At 36.5% G+C, this 17123-nt stretch overlaps 1 protein-coding gene across 2 annotated transcripts in view; it reads right to left on the bottom strand.

Moving 5' to 3' along the window:
- arhgef39 (Rho guanine nucleotide exchange factor 39) overlaps positions 1 to 4947 on the bottom strand; it is a 44990-nt gene extending 40043 nt beyond the window's left edge. For both annotated transcript variants that reach the window (XM_087787370.1, XM_087787371.1), the window contains exons 1-3: positions 4917 to 4947; positions 2374 to 2545; positions 396 to 490 (exon numbers count right to left, since the gene is read on the bottom strand). In XM_087787370.1, the coding sequence (XP_087643496.1) occupies positions 396 to 490; positions 2374 to 2520 (242 nt within the window). In that variant the 5' untranslated portion in view covers positions 2521 to 2545; positions 4917 to 4947. The remainder of the gene's footprint in view (positions 1 to 395; positions 491 to 2373; positions 2546 to 4916) is intronic.
- Between the last annotated feature and the right edge of the window lie 12176 nt (positions 4948 to 17123).

Here is a 17123-nt window from a genome sequence, read left to right as displayed (position 1 = left end):
ACACACCATTGCACATATTAAATATAGATTCATTTGGATCTGTGGCGTCTCCAGAGTGGGATCAATCTGCCGTCTAGATATCAGGAGACTCTCAGCGCCTATGAGATCCTCAATAGCAGCTTAAATGAGACATGAGTAGTCATTCGTTTCCCATCCCTGGGATAATGTTCGACACTTATCACCGATATCACCTGGAGTAATTATTGCTGATAAACGCTCATGATCGCTCGCACCTCAACTGCTACATGGCGTCAATGACTCTTCCTAATGGCGAAGATAAGGACTGCACTTTAATAAACTTTATCATGTTCTTACGCAACACCCAAACAGATAGTCCTCATCTCGCCTCGCTTCCTCTTCAAAGCATATTCCTAAATTATTCAGAGGATACTTACTGGTTTACAGAATGAATGGCTTTAATTGAACTGAAGATGCTTTCGCTAATGTTCTGCTTCAGGGTTTCTTTCGCCTTCAAGATCTCCACAAAGTACTGGAAGAGAAAGAGAAAAGAGTTGCTTTAGCCACCAACATTCTTAATAGTGTGCTTAACAAAAAGAAGAAAAGTGCAGCACAAACGATGGGCCAGCACAAACATCTATGAGACACAAAATGACGCAACCTCTTGCAAGCTGGTTTTACTTACACAAAAAGCACAATTGAACAACAAGAAAATGTTTGGTTCAATAGAGTCGGAGGTGAGAGAGATGCGCTATTATAGTTCTGGTACATTCCTGTTTGAATGAAGACAGAAAACCAAGTCACAACTCTGACTGAAAAGTGTGAGTAAACTCAATAACTTGTTAACAGACATCCAAGCACCTGCTATACCTAAACTATTAATTGAAAGTATATAAGATAAATATAATATATAATATTTAAGTGATTGTTACCTGGTAGTCCCACTTGCTAACTGTGTGTGTTTGTATGTGAGGAGGAGGGTTTGGGGTGTTAGAGAAAGTAGGCGGAAGAAAACCAGGGCAGCCACAGAATATTGCACTCGATCATTAACATTTTAATATCATATGAACACAAGACACCAGCGGCATGTCATTGCAAGTTCACATTGATTGGTACTAGGGTTGTCAAAAGTATCAATACTCAGTAAAGTATAGATACTTAAATGTAATGGTGGAAATGATTATTGTATACACAATCATATTAGAGTGAAGAAAGTGCAAACCACAACAGCCAATCCAATGACAATAACATTATCGCCTCAATAAGGGAACAATTTGGAAAAAAATAAATAAATAAAACCCATTCATTTGTATCATTAAAGCCTTCATCGAGAGCGTCAAGCGTGACCCAGCACTATATTTAAACCTTTATTATCCATTTTGTGGAGCAGTCTTGGTTTAGGTACGTCTACAAGGCTCACAAGACACAGAAGGATGTTGTGGCTCCAATAAAGCAACAGCTGCGCCGGTCTCAAGTCATTTGAAGTGAAAATGGGATTAGCAAATTGAATGTGCATTAAGCCTAAAATGACTCCTAATTGGAGTAAAGGGGCGGCGGGTGAGTAATTGTGTAGAAATGAGGCAACACTGGTGGGTGGTAAAGACTCGTTCTCTCCACAGGAAGGAGGAGGACAGTCAACGCCACCTTGAGTCTGTTAATAAGCGGAACAGTAAGCGAGCACTTTACCGCTTTTAATGGAGCAAAGAAAGGTATTATTACAAACAAGCATTTAGCTTTTTGAATTTCTTTGTCCACAGTCTGGGTTTTTCTTTTTTCATTTACCTGGACTTCAGTTAAGTTATGGCTCTTAATGGAAAACAAACATTTATATTTAACCTTATCCACTTTCAAACCATTCTTGATTTATTAGATTTTCACATATGGAAAATGACATTTTAAAATCAGGCTTTGTTATATATTGAAGACTCTTGCAAGGTTACATATTCAACGTTTTTAATATATTTATGTGAGCAAATACATTTGCAGAATAACTATAAGATGTTCCAAAGATTTACATATAAATAAGATTTTCATTTAAAGCGAGATATTTTATGATTCAACAAGTTATAGTACACATTTGGACTTTGACTATGGTGCATAATAAAAAAGGATCTATATTTCTGTCAAAAATATCACTGTATTCATCTTTTTTTAATTTTTGGAAAAAGTTAAAAAAAAATGTCAAATCTTGTTTAAAAAATATAAATAAATTCCAGTACACAATATATTTCCAATACAAGGATCATATTGGCTACAGAAAGAATGAAAAAAAAAACTAAAATTATGTTGAAAATAATTACATGAATCATTTTATAGTCTTTGTACCTGTTTTTTGTATACAGTGAGGACACAAACAATTGAAGAAACACAAGATTAAATCCTTCACTGTGTGGCACAGGACTTTTGTCTACTCACAGTGACAACAAGCTCAAGCTGTTGACAATAGCGTTGTTCCGTCTGCACCAACTCTTTAGCTGTTCGGCTGCGTTTCCTCTCCCAGCGATCTCTCTGCTCGTGGATGCTACTGCGCACCAGAGGATCACTTTGCGGGGAGAAACTCATGCTGGTGGTAGGACAGAAGATAATCCTTAAGACAACAAAGACACGAGATGGAGGTTAGTTTAAAAAGACACTGACGTCATTTTAAAAATGTAAAGTACTATTGAGTATTAAAACTCCAAAAAAAATGTTTAATTTAACTACAAATTGAAAAAAATAATCGTGTAATATAACACACAAATACACAGCAAAACAATGCAAAAGGTTAAAATATCTTCACAAATAAACATATATCGATATAATTGCCACCATCTAGTAATCTTTTCAGCTTTCAAAGCTGTATTTTTTTTTTAAGATTTAACACCCTAACTCTTCTTCCTGCAGTTCCTCATTAGTGTCATCTCTCCGGTACAGAAGCTTTAGCAGCAATTAACCCTTGTATTGTCCCGGAGGAGTCAGGACACTGTAAACAAGAAGACTTGATCAATATCAACCAGGGGACACAGCTGCCTATAGGAGGTGAACACAGCTGTGGCTAATAGTAGAACTCTGGTCAGACAGAAAAACCTTCTAATATCTTTGGAAAACATCTCCCACCATTTACAGTGGGGAAAAGTTAAACTGAACCTTCCATTTATTATATGTTTTTTACTGTACATTTTATTCATTCAATGTTTAGTAATAATAATAAATTAAAATAGAACAATACTATTCAGGATAAATATTCTACTCAGTTGAGAATTTGACACAAAAGTAACAAAACTAGTTTCCATCTGTGATTCCTTTGAATCTTGCATGATTTCTGTAGGGCAATTAATGAAAGATTTTAATTATTGCTAACGATTCCGATACGGTTCCTGATCAACACTTTTTTCGATACCAAATGTATAAGATCCATTCTAACAAAAAGGAACATTACAAGAAATCGGCTTGAGTTTAATTTATCAGCTTTAGTTAATTTCCACTCAAAGCTGTTTTCTTAGGAAAACATAAATAAAAAATTCTAGGGCAAAAGAACACTTGCTAACAAGTGATTCAACTTTGATCAAGCTTGGGTACCAAAACATGGCACCGTAAGACAAAGGAGGTTTCGATACTGTACTGCCGAAGCACACAAAAAAAAACACAATTGAATTTCAGTAGACAAGCGTGTATCGCATATATTGTAAATGACATGGAATATATGTATACTAGTGTCAACTGATAACATAATATTGAAATAAACAACAAATATAACACAAAATATAGTGACTAATAAACTTATAAATAACATGAATCCCTTGTCTCTGAAAATGAGTCCAAAAAAAAATTGAAAATAATTCCAAGATGGCGTCGCATAGTAATTTAGCTCCCCGGTTGACAGCAAATAACAGCATGATTATAGATTATTCTGAAACAATGTTTTTGGACAGTTTTAACATGAAATACAACTGCGCTCAACTGGTTAATTTTTAAGGTCTATTCCAGAGGTGTGAACTAAAGATGGCCGACTGACTCTGTGACATCGTCATATAGTCGTTCAGCATGGAGATGAAAGACAACATTGTAGGTACATTGAAGGCTTAAAAGATCATCGCACAAGGACACAAAAGAAAGGCAAGAGGGCTGTTTTGCTAGGGAAGTTAAAGTAAGTAAGTAAGTAATTTATATTTAAGAGCACTTTCCCAGACCAGGGTCACAAAGCGCTTAAACAATCAAAACAATACTCAATAAAATATATACTTCATGATATCAGACGCCCAAGCACCATCCCTAGCAAACACCTGACCCTTCAACAAATAACTGGTTTAACAACAACATGCCAGACTCAAGCTTCCAGATCTTCTGTGTGGACTCACTTCAATCTACCATCATGCTCCATGTTTCTGTATACGATTCATATTGTATGATGTGCTGTTTACTGCTGTCATACTCTAGGCCTTAGAAACTAATGCCTTGCTTTCACTCATTGAATGGTATGACGTTCCTTCAAAAAAATGTTTTACCCTCACCCCTTGACCTCCAGCTGGAGCCTGGGGACTTAAACTTAAATTACTGTTAATACCAATCTGAATAATTGTATTATTAAGGAAGCACAGTAGGAATATCATAGGGATGACAACTTGATAATAAAGGCTTAAGTAAAATTCACAGGACAACCTTTAGAGTATGTTCTCCACCCCAAAACAATTTAAATCCTTGCAAGTTTGTGAATATAATATAAGGTTGAGTTGAGATTTAAACTAAGGTTATTCGATTTACTTTGCTTTATTTACTTATTATCGACTGTTGGTCATGTCAACGCTCTTTTATGTCTGACCGAAACTGAGTCAGCAGAATATGAGGCAGAACGTCTAGCATTTTTAAATTATTTTTGGGCTCAATTGTATAGTTTCACGTCAGACAAATACTCGCAAGAGATTTATTTAGCAACATAGCCCAGATAAGAGAGTTTAAGAAACTGTTTTGAGGAAACTCACCTCGACGTATCGATTCAAATTTCAATAAAGGCGCTCTTTTCCAGCTGGACTTCCTTCTTCCGCATTGCTGTGTTGACGTGCGCGCTGATTGGCTTGAGCGCTACGAGATGAATTATGCCGCGAATTATTTCTGTCAGAGAATTCCTCCGAAGTCATGGATCAGAAGTTATGTTCTAAACCAGTGGACAGTAGCTATATTTCTATTTAAGCTGCATCTTATGCAAGGTGAAGGGTCGTTTCATAATCATTCAAAGTGAAAAAAAAACACATCATGATGAGGTATTGGTAAAACAAAAAAAAATGCAAGAGTCTTAAGAAAACAAAGCTTAAAAAAGAAGAAATTCAAATAAATCTCAGCAAAAAAGATTAAACGAAATTAATTTAATGTGAAACAACATATTATATATAAACTATATATTATATATTAGATAATATAAATATACAACATGTAAACTATTATTTATTATGATAAAGTAGACCTATTTTTGATTGTTATAGCGCTTTGTGACCCTGGTCTAGAAAAGCACTTTAGAAATAACCATTACTTACTTACTTACCATTAAGATCATTTTAAAAGAGCAATATTGCAACACATTTAATAAAATAAAATACTAGGGTTTATATTACATTATTTTAATTCAGTTATAAAATGCACTAAAGAAAACCAAAAGGATAAAAAATTAAATTAAAACGAATCCAAGCAACAAAAAAAAGTTACTAATTTAACTCAATTTAAAAATCAAATTAAACTATATTTTATTTCGATCAAGTAGATCTATAAGACCTCATTATTTTACGAGTTCAACATTGTTGACAAAATAAATTAAAAACATAAAATATAAAAATAAAGGTCAATCACATGTTTGATTGACATCCATAAATGAACAATAACATAATACTTTATAGACTTGATTTTACTAAAAAAAAAATAAAGAAAAAATCTTCAAATAAATAGAAGTAAAATAACAAAAATGTAATACATTAACAGCTGGAATGCTTTGGATACTAATACTATTGCTCTGCTCTGTAAACAAAAGATTTAACAAAAATAATCAAGAATCAATCATTTCAAACATGATGTGAGAAAAGAAACAGTTCAGTCTTAATCTTATGCATTCCAACATTATCCAGAACCTGCTCAATAAAACCTTCAGCTCAGATGAATCTAGCAACTTCAAAATCAGATTAAAAGTGACATGTGAAGGTCACAGTCGATGCTCTTAACAGCCATCTGTTCATAAATTTGGGTTTTAAAAGGATATATTCCAGCTTTTTACTCTTCATGTCATTGAATGAAAGGTAAACTGTTAACTCAACAACCTGGCAACAAGTGGTGAGAGAAGCTTCAGTGATGATGTGAGAGCTCGTGCAGAAAAGGCTGCTCAGCACTTTCCAGCTCATTACCAGATAAAAGTGATGCCCTCAGTAATTAGGCCGAGATGCAGGAGCTGGAGCTGAAATCCACCAGGACTGAGGACTTTCAAGTGAAAAAAATGAGATGCTTTTTTTTTTTTTTTCTTCTATCTCTTCCTTATATTCTGGTTCATAAGCGAGGCTCGTGGCGCCTGCAGGTCTGCGGGAGCAGCGAGAACACTGACACCTAGTGCTGAGAGAAGCAAGTCAACATCTTTCAGGAGCTCAGGTGAGGTGAGAGTGACGGATGGTTCTTCTGCTGACGCTTCTCGGCATCTGTGCGTGACACGTGAAACAATAATGTACAAATTACTAGAAATAAATAAATAATTCAAATACAATTATAGATTGTATTTAATTGTAAAAATGAGTTCCACAAATCCACATTTCCACTTCCAACAGCCAATCTGTTGCCTGGATCAACATTAAATATGATTTTCTTGCATGTTAACACATTAAAATAGTACAGTACTTCCATTAAAAAACACTGATAGTATTTAATAAAAAACTGTATTTACCAATATTAACTCATATTATTACAGATTAATTTAGCATTGAAAGATTAAATATAACAATTAAGAAAGAGCATATGAAAATACGAAATTGCTATAGAAGAAAAAAAGCATTAAATTGGACAAACAATCTTAAATACGTTAAGCTCGAAAAAAAAAACAAATAACAATAAAACAAATAAACAAAAAACAATAATTAGATGAATATAAAATTCAAATAAAATAGATTCCAGGTCTGCACTTGATTGATGTTTGATTCCATCAAAAAGAATATTTTATATCATTATAAATAAAAACTGTATTTACTCATATAAACTCTAATAGTGATAAAATATTAATATCGATACATTTAAAATTTAAAGATTTTGAGATAAAATATAAAGATTATGAGATAGAAATTTACAAAAATTAGATAAAAGGAAATAATAAGTATAGACAAACATAGCAGAAAATCTGATAGTGTACTGGTTTAATTTTCTAATAAAAATAATAATAATAATAATAAAGACCCCCTTGAAACCACCAATCAGTTGCAGAGTCATTTTAAAAAGTGAAGTAAATTGGTTTAAATATATTTTCATAAAAAACATATTTACTTTTGTACATTAATATGATTAAAAATTATCAAAAATGTTTGGGAAAATACATTTTTGGGGGGGGTCTGATTTCTGTGTATTTATTTCAAGCCCATCTACTGATGTTTGCAACCACCAATCTTTTGCCGGATCAGAGAGAACACATGTTAGACACACACACACACACACTTACAGCCGATTTAATTGGTTTAAGTTACTCATCACAAGCATTTTTTAAATATGTTGCTACACAACAACACGTCTTCGGCAGACATGACTCTAAACACAGTAGGACTGAAACGACAAGCTCCCAGCAGCCCTTGCACACCAGGACGCACACGAAGGAGAGTGAGGTGAACCTCAACAAATTGCTGAGGAGATCAAATGCATCTTCAATAAGAGGATTGTTAAAATGCACAATATCGGTGGGCCGGCTCTTTATTGTTTTCAGCACGTATTGTGTCTCGGCTACATTTGGTATTATAATAATTGGCCCCGAAACAGCCCGCTGCAAATTAGACCTCTTTTGCCCGCAGGCGTTGGAGGCACAATCGTTGCAGGAGACCACCGACAAAGAGGGTTTTTTTTCCTCTCCTTTTCTACCTGAGGATAAACCAAAAAAAGTGTCAATAATCTACACAAGTGGAGAAAGTCTCCAAGGTTTCGTGGCACTTAGGTATATTATTCATGCCAACTACCGCCAGAGGACTCGTAATTGACCCCTGCACTTTGCAACAAAACTTCATGTGATGAAAGAAAGTGATGTTTTGTAATTCAACTTTTGAGTCCCCCACTCCCAAATCCAATAGTATTGGATTGCCAGCCATGAATAATTCAGCGCGTAGGAGGCAAGGCTATCTTAGCCTTAGAAGATATGAAACAAGGTTGCAGGTCCGTGAGATATCAAATGAGTTGTCTCTGAAAACACACAGCAACAGTTGCATCAAAATGAATAGCGGCGCTGCTGGACAGCACTCTCTTAGACAAACACAAGGGTTCTCTCGCTATTAAAAAGCTCTTTTTCCTCCTCACTTGTGGAGTTGAATCTCATCACACACGGTTGCTTCACTGGGGCAAAGGCTTGATTTGTGTTTGGGTGCTTCAACGTGTGCGATATAATTAAAATGTTTATGTCGAATGGTAATCGCCGAATCAAGTGTTGACACTTGAGTCGAGCTTTTACGCTCCTGACAAGCACATAATTGTATTGTTGGACTTCAGAGGGAAAAAAGGAAAGTGGAACGTGCTCGAGATGAGTTGTCGAGATGAGGAGTCGTCAGAGTCGATCTACGGTTGTTGTGCGAGAGAAACAGTGTGACGTGAGCTAGTAACACAAATACTTAACTTGTAAATATCTTTGTACTGACAACAACACAAGCACACCATCATGTCTACACATTCACACACACAACAGATGCATCTAAACAAAGAAACAGACACGCACATTGACACACACACATCCAACCGTACACACACATACTCAGAGACACACACGATATACAAATGCTCGAAAAAAAAACTTACAGAGATGAATAAAAAAACACGCACACAAACACATGCAAAAACACACAGATAGTCACAGACACACATACACACAAATACTCTCTCTCACACATAAATACATACACTCACAGACACACACACACACACTAACACTCACAGACACACACTCACGCTCACAAACGCTTATACTCAGAGACACACACGCACAAACTCAAATACTCACACTCACAAACGCTAATACTCACAGACACACACACACACACACGCACACACACACGCACACACAAATACTCACACTCAAAAACACTAATACTCACAGACACACACTCAAATACTCACACTCCCAAAGGCTAATACTCACAGACACACACACACACTCAAGTTCTCACAGACACAAAAACACAAGCATGCATACTCAGAAACACACAACACACACACTCTCACACACACAAATCCATGTTTTTTAATTTAATTAATTAATGAATTAATTGTAATCCATGCGTTTGTTTCTTCTCGTCTGGACTACTGCAACAGTTTATTTCCATGTCTTAACAAGAAGGAGCTGTCTCGCCTGCAGTTGATTCAGAACTCTGCAGCGAGAATTCTGACCCGCTCTAGTAGAAGAACTCACATTTCTCCTTAAAACTCTTCACTGGCTTCCAGTTTCTTTCAGGATCAACTGTAAAATTCTGGTTCTTACTTTAGGAGCTATTCATGGTCAGGCTCCTCCTTACATCACTGATCTGATCGGGCCTTACACCCCAGCTCGGGCTCTGAGGTCTGTGGATCAGAATCTACTTATGGTTCCACGCACACGGCTCAGGACCAGAGGAGAGAAATCTTTTTAGGCTGTTGCTCCTAAGCTTTGGAACGATCTTCCTCTCTCTTTGCGCTTGATGGAGTCTACTGACTCCTTTAAGGAACACCTTAAGACGTTTCTATTTGTTCAGGCTTTTCCTTGAATTTCTCGAACTCCTGTGTTGTTCTCAGTATTATCTTGATCTTTAAAGTATGTACTTTTTTGAGTATTGTTTTGATTGTCTAAGCGCTTTGTGACCCTGGTCTCGAAAAGCGCTATATAAATAAATATTACTTACTTACTTACTTACAAATACTCACACATACAAATATTCTATCACAATGGACCCAAATACTCACACATACACACATACAAGCACGCATACTAACAATAACTCAACACACACACACTCTTACACACACAACACACACACACACTAAAACACACAAATAATCACACATTCAAATACTCTCTCACACAGGACATAATACTCAGACATATACACATAGAATCATGCATACTAACAGACACTCAACACACACACATTCTCACACACACAACAACACGCTCAATTCAGACACACAAACACACAAAAATACTGAGCAACTTTATCTAGAGGACATGTGGTGAGTTTATTTTGAGTCTCTCCTGGGTGGTGGAGCTTCCACTCAATTTCCTAAATTTCGAGGGTTAAAAAAAGACGTTTTGAAACAAATTAATTGAGATCAGAGTCTATATGTGTTTGATCGTCACACATTTGATTGACATCCATGATTCTGCATCGAGCTAAAGTCAACTGTGTTTTACCTGCGACCGCCTCAGCAGAGACGATCAAGGTGATCATTTTTGGTCATTTGGACGTAAATCAAACCTAACAGGAACAAACAAAGCAGGGGAGACTCTTGAGTGCTGCGGGACGTTCGGAGGAGCCACATCTTTTCATGGATAATGATAAACTGTCAACCTGGCAATTACCGAGAGCTCTGGGTGGCGCGTCGTTCTTTGTGAGCGTGCACGAGGTCTGCTCCTAATGGACGGTCAGGGACACCGACTCACTCAAAAGCTGTCGCTCCGGCCTCAAGAGTGCAAAGTGGGGCCTCATTGAATCGTCAGGCCGACGAGGTTTAAAGGTGCGTGAGCGGCGACAGGTTATTATGGGACTCCGAACGGGGGCTCTCTTTGTACTCGGCTCCTTTAAATCTGCACTTGATAAGCACTTTCAAGTTCACAGGCGAGTGCGTCTGTGTCTCCGGCAGATGTGCCAGGGCTAAAGATGTAATCCTAAACAGCTGAACAAATGAAAAGGATCGTTCTCTCGACGATATTCAGAGCTAATAAACCTATGTTTGTGAGGGAACAAAAACAAGATAATAGCCACCCAGAGGGTTGGTAGTGAAAGGAAGACCAGCTTTACTCTTTTTTTTTTTTAATAAAATGGATACTCAAATGAATGTGTGTGCTATTAGCTCGTTCAGTGTGAAGAATATGTAGCTTTAAAAAAAAGAGACTTTTACATCCTTTATTTTCAATGACTCAAGTCACTGGGATTAACTCAAAAATCATATAATAATATAATAAATATATATTTGAAAAAACAATGGATGCAATTTTTAAAAAACACTTTTGTTACATATATTAAAAAGTAAAATGATACTGTGATGAGATTGATGCGAACCAGAACATCTTTTTTACCTTGATCATAGATATTGTTTAATTACATTTCATGTATTTTATTGTATTTTTTAAATCAATTGTTTCATATTTATTTACATGCCATTTTATGGTTATGTCTCTTATTTAATTTAATTTAATTTAATTTAATTTAATTTAATTTAATTTAATTTAATTTAATTTAATTTAATTTAATTTAAAATAGAATGTCTAGAATTGTTTTTATTTAATTTTTTATTTGAATTATAGAATTTCGGACTGTTTTGAGATTCTCCTTTGTGTGTACGATTCAGAAAATTGCAAGGAAGGCTGGTCCACAGATTGCGGGTTATTCACCAAGACTGTGTGTGCAGTGTTGGTTTACGCCGATTTAAATTGGCGAGCATGTTCTATGGTTTGAGGCTGAACGAGTTAAGAGAGGTGCAAGTGTCATTTTGTCGTCACTTAACATAATACGTTGTGTATGAATGCGTTTAAAAAAAAAACTGATTTGCACATTGTTCATTGTTTTAATGTGAGCGATCAGGATTGCACCGTTTTGACTGTTAATCAGCTCCAAAACAGGTGAAAAATATCCCTTGGAATTTTAAGTTGGTAGAGATTCATTCCTGGTGTATTTTGATGTTTACAGAGAAGCTGAATACTCCAGCCAAGGAGCTTGTTTTAAAACAACCTTCAAGATTCAAGACAATTGTCGGCTCACGGTCAAAAACGTTCCTCCTGGAGTTTAACTAGAACTTTAAGGGTTCTACGCAGATCTTAACCACTTCACAACTACTTGGTTATTTGGAGAATCTGATTTGTGTTATTCTTTTCTTCTTTTTGATAGTTGTTAACAGAGCTGGACTCGAGCAGCAGCAGTGATCAGCCATACAAGTGAATGAGGAATTATTTAAGCGATTCCATGGTAACATAAGAGGAGTTGACAGGGTAAAAATACAGGAACCAAAAATGCTCAAACATTTTTGAGGGGAGAAAAGTGAAAACCTTAAAATAAGAGTGTGCAGACTTCTAGGAAACATCTTCTTGGAACTCTACACAGTCCAGTTGACACTTGGATAACCAAGACCTCTATGAATAAAAACCTACACAGACACAATAAACAATTGTGTAGCGATTTTTCAGTCCAACTCCTCCTACCTCCACCTGAACCCCCCTGTTATGATCAGTGTTAGTTGAACGTGCTCCTAAAGTCCTCAACTATCTCTTTGGTTTTCGTGGTGACGCAAACAGGTTTCACACTCTTTTTGTTTGTTTAGTCTTCTTGCTTCTCGTCACCGCCTTTGATGAGTATTATTGAAACAATAAAAAAGTTTACTTCCAGTCGGACGTGGTTGACCATGAGAAAAGCAAGTGGATCAAAACGTTGCCTCAGCGGGCTTAGCAAGTGAGTGATCGCTCACCGGTTTATCACTGCAGGTTTGTATGAAGTGAAAAGAAAGGAGAGAAATACTTTTTTCATCCATTAAAGATGGCAATATTTCATGTGGATCTTAAGAAACCCACTAAAGCCAGCCTAATAATAGAGATTTATAACAAACCTCTTCATAGCAACCTTATTTTTAGTGCTCTTTTATCTCATTTTAATTGGTTTGTTCTCCCGAGGTACTTTTTTATTTTCACATCCGATCCTGCCTTTATTCCTCTCTTCACAAAGGGAGCCAGAGATATTCCTCACTTCCTCCCAACAGACGGCCCTTAATGAATCTATTGTAACTTTCAGCTGGCAACAGATTTATTAAAACACTTTTAACACGGTGTTGTTTCAATAAAGCCTTTGTGTAGTTGACATTTTAGTGACATTAGAAAAAGATTTTGCAAACCTCTATCAGATGCTGGAAGATTTTTTTAAATTATGAATTAAATATCAAGTGGGTATTTTATTTTGAAACAATAAAGGGTAAATTAGAAGCCAAATTGCTTATATTCACCAATTTTGTCACTGTTATATCCAATAATACTGCCCAAAATGTATTTGTGTGTACTATACTGGCGTTGCCCGGGCATTTTTATAACATAAAAAAAACAAGAAAAATATTTTAAATTAATAATGTAATAGCTATGTAATTTAGTTTGAAATATTTATTCGTCCCTTTAACATGCTTGCATTGAGTAAAAGGTTACAAGCATAATCTCTCGGCCGAAAGTGACAAATTACGATAAATGACGCAGAAGCTGCTAACTGATTAGCGACTTTTAAAGAGCTCTAACTTGCTTAACTCTTGTGTTATCTCAGGGTCAAGGTGACCCGAAGGCCAGACATTAAATATGTTGTAACATTTGAGCTAAAGGGCTCGAATTCAACTCAATATGAGACGAAGTAATTAGTAAATATTCAGGGTATTGTAGCACTAATAACAAGAGAGTAGTTAGCATACGCCCTTTTTAACCTTAGCAGAGGAACAGGGACAAAAATGCAAAATCAAGCTTATTCCAGACACAGAGCAGTTCACGGCCGTTATTTTGAGCCTAAGAAGAGGTTGCTATAAGGGTTGGGTATTGGTAATAATCCGGCGATGCGATACATTTATGATATCGGGATAATGAGCCAATATGTATCGCAATACTGTAGGAACAAGTAAATATTTGTGGTATTGTCCGAGTACTTTACTCTGGTGTTGAAGAACTTACAGACCACATGACTCTTGACAAAGTTGTAACTGCTTTTATTTAGTTTTAAACCAAAATACATAGCTGGAGGTGACTGTATCCTCTCGTCCTCTGTCATGTCGCAGGGTTTGATTGCTGCCTTAGCTGCGGAGGACGTGACGACCGCTGCCATGCGGTGTCCAGAAGTTTAATTGCATCACAAGAATATACAGACGCCTAACTATGGTTAAAAAATGAAATGTTATTTGAAAGCCGAATTTTCCAAGACCCCCAGTTGTTACCAGCATTAAGGTTACTACAACTATTATGGTCCATTTATTTGAACTGAAGGATCAACTGACAAAGCGAAGAGGCCAATTTCTTCCGGGATATGAAGTATACATTGATGAATTTATGGTGGTCTTTTGGACCAAGATGGCTCATGACTTGTTCAATCTACACTTTAGTTGAATCAACTCTTTCTACATGGACATCGGTTTGTCAACTTGGCCTAAGATCTTGACTCGGGAACATCCGTTAGCTGGTTGGACACACCTGAACTCCATAAAAGATGAGACGACTGCAGCTACTATAGTCTGAGCCTTTCCCGAACAACCAAGCTTAAAGCTTCATGCAGACACCATCCATCCTACTGAAGAAACCCACATCTGTGATCAAGATCTTCCCATTACCACCAATGTCTCGGCCAACAACTGACCCTGAACCATCTTCGGCACTTCCTCCTAAAAGAAATGCTTGACACATCAAGTGTGATGAGATCTGAGGGCGCGTACAGAAGCTTGTCAGGTCACCGCTGACAGCTTGTTTGCATCATAAAATGCTCCCACTTCTTCTAATGATTCCTCCCAGCTTCACAGTATCTCCCCAAAGTCCAATCCCCAAACGGGCGTGCTGCCTTTAAAGTCAGCAGAAAACCTATTTACCCGCAAATTAAAGCGCGGCAGTGGTGTGGCACAGGAATCTGTACTTGCTGAAAAACAGGGCAATTACTTGGAAAGTGTGAGCTCTGGGAATAAGATTCATCCAGAGAGTAGGTGCGGCAGTGGCGAGCGCTCAAACTTTGTGTTGCGAGCGGGGAAAGGAGGCGGGATGTTGGTGGGAGAGATGGAAACCATGGAAGATATTGAAGCTTGGATGAGAAATTGTCTAAATGAACAAAGTGCTGATGACACTTAAATCAGATACAGTATAGTAGGATTTGAGGATGTTTATATATATATATATATATAAATAAAAAGTGTTTCTATGCTTTGTGTATGTGTCAGCCTTATCTCAACATCTTATAAACCCAACACAATAGTTGAAAACTGTAGAAATATGTCGACTCCTAACCTCTCGGTGACAGTGTTTGTTGGAGGGCAACTCGATAAATTCAACGGAAAGGGTCATAATAAGGAGCTCTGCCATATTAAATCCTGTTTCTTTCACTAAACATCAGAAATATGAAATATGAGATATGTAAAAAATTCAAACAAACATTAATATAAATTATTAAAAATTTGTGTTCACATTTTTCATTTATTTATAAGTATTTGGGCTGCATTTGACCTTGAAAAAAAAATTCAGTTTATCACCACTGTTCTAATGTGACTAAAACATAATATTATTTTATTGATCTCATTTAATTATTTTTATTTGTACTGTTGTCACCATAAAGAATTCCTGTGTTCCAACACTAGCAATCAACGTTTTTCTATACTTATAACCAGATATTTAATGAAGAAAATATACATATTTGAAATGTGAGGTGTAGGTAGCAGGACAACCTCATAGAAAGGTTGCTGGTTTAGTTCGTAGGTGGAAGATCATCAGCAATGTGGCCTTTTTTTCATTTCATTTTCTGTTCCGCTTTATCCCTTATCGGGGGCAGGGGGATCTTTCCCAGTTTCATTTGGTGAGAGGCGAGTGACACCCTGGAAAGGACACCAGTTTCTCACAGGGTACACAAAGACATACAACCATACACACACACATTCACACCTAATTATCAACCTGTGTATGTTTTTGGACTGTGGGAGGAAAACGGAGTAAACCCACGGGGGTGAACATACAAACTCCACACGGAAAGGTCACAAGTTGACTCTCTCCCAACCTGGAAGCGAACCAGCACTAACCACTGTGCCACCGTGCGCCCACAAATGTGGACTTCGTCCCCAAATTTACAGATAAAGACAGCTTATGCATGGCTAAAGGATCTGGTAGACGAAGAGAAGGTTGAGAAAATCTTCCAAATATTTATATTTTCCAAGAAGAAAAGTTACTTCTCTTCAGGAGGGACATGTCTGTCTCGACCTCAAAAAAAATATAAAAGTCAAATTAAAAGTGATAATATCGATCTGTTTCAATTAATTGAAAATATGTGGTTATTTCAACAAGAAAAGGAAAATTTACGTCACATTTCTTTGGACACAGTCTCTTAATTCCCATTGCTGTTTTGACAGAAAACACTGGGTTTAATAGAATAATCATGTTTTATATTTAAAGTAATGTGCGCTACAAACCAATTTATGAAAACTTTGAAACTCTTCAAGTCAAGTTATTTTGTCAACTAAGTGAAAATACAATTAACCACAAGATAAGAACTTAGAAGACAATTATAATTTGCTGAGTTGATCAAGTGTTTTCCTGTTAGAGAACTCATGCATAGGGAGAAAAAAACAGTTAATCTTTCAATACATAATTTAACACAAAGCTTTATCGTCATGTTTGACACTATTTTTCACGAGACTGGTGGAGAACAAAAAAATCATTGTGTGTACAACAAACCTTCAGATCTTTCTTTTCACCAAATATGTTTCTATTTCATTGTCACTGGAAACCTTCCTATAAACAATCTTTAAACCATGTTGAGCTGTGTTGACCTGAGTAGTGTTGCTGTTTAACACACACGAACCCCAAAGCCTTTATTGAAAAACTTGTTGGTACAAACAATCGTACCCCTTGAACAATCCCCAAATATCTGTCGAGATTCCAAAAGCCTTGCTGGTTCATGACATCATGAGCAGTTGAGAGGCAGAGAGTAGGAAGCGTTAGTTTGTGTTGGTGTGTGTGTGTGTGTGTGTGTGTGTGTGTGTGTGTGTGTTGGCCGCTCTCCAGGGAGGATTTCTTTTGTTGTGTGTGCTCA

Source organism: Callionymus lyra, chromosome 3, assembly GCF_982586985.1.
Source record: "Callionymus lyra chromosome 3, fCalLyr1.hap1.1, whole genome shotgun sequence".
Taxonomy (NCBI): domain Eukaryota; kingdom Metazoa; phylum Chordata; class Actinopteri; order Syngnathiformes; family Callionymidae; genus Callionymus; species Callionymus lyra.
This window is presented reverse-complemented; position numbering and strand designations above follow the sequence as displayed.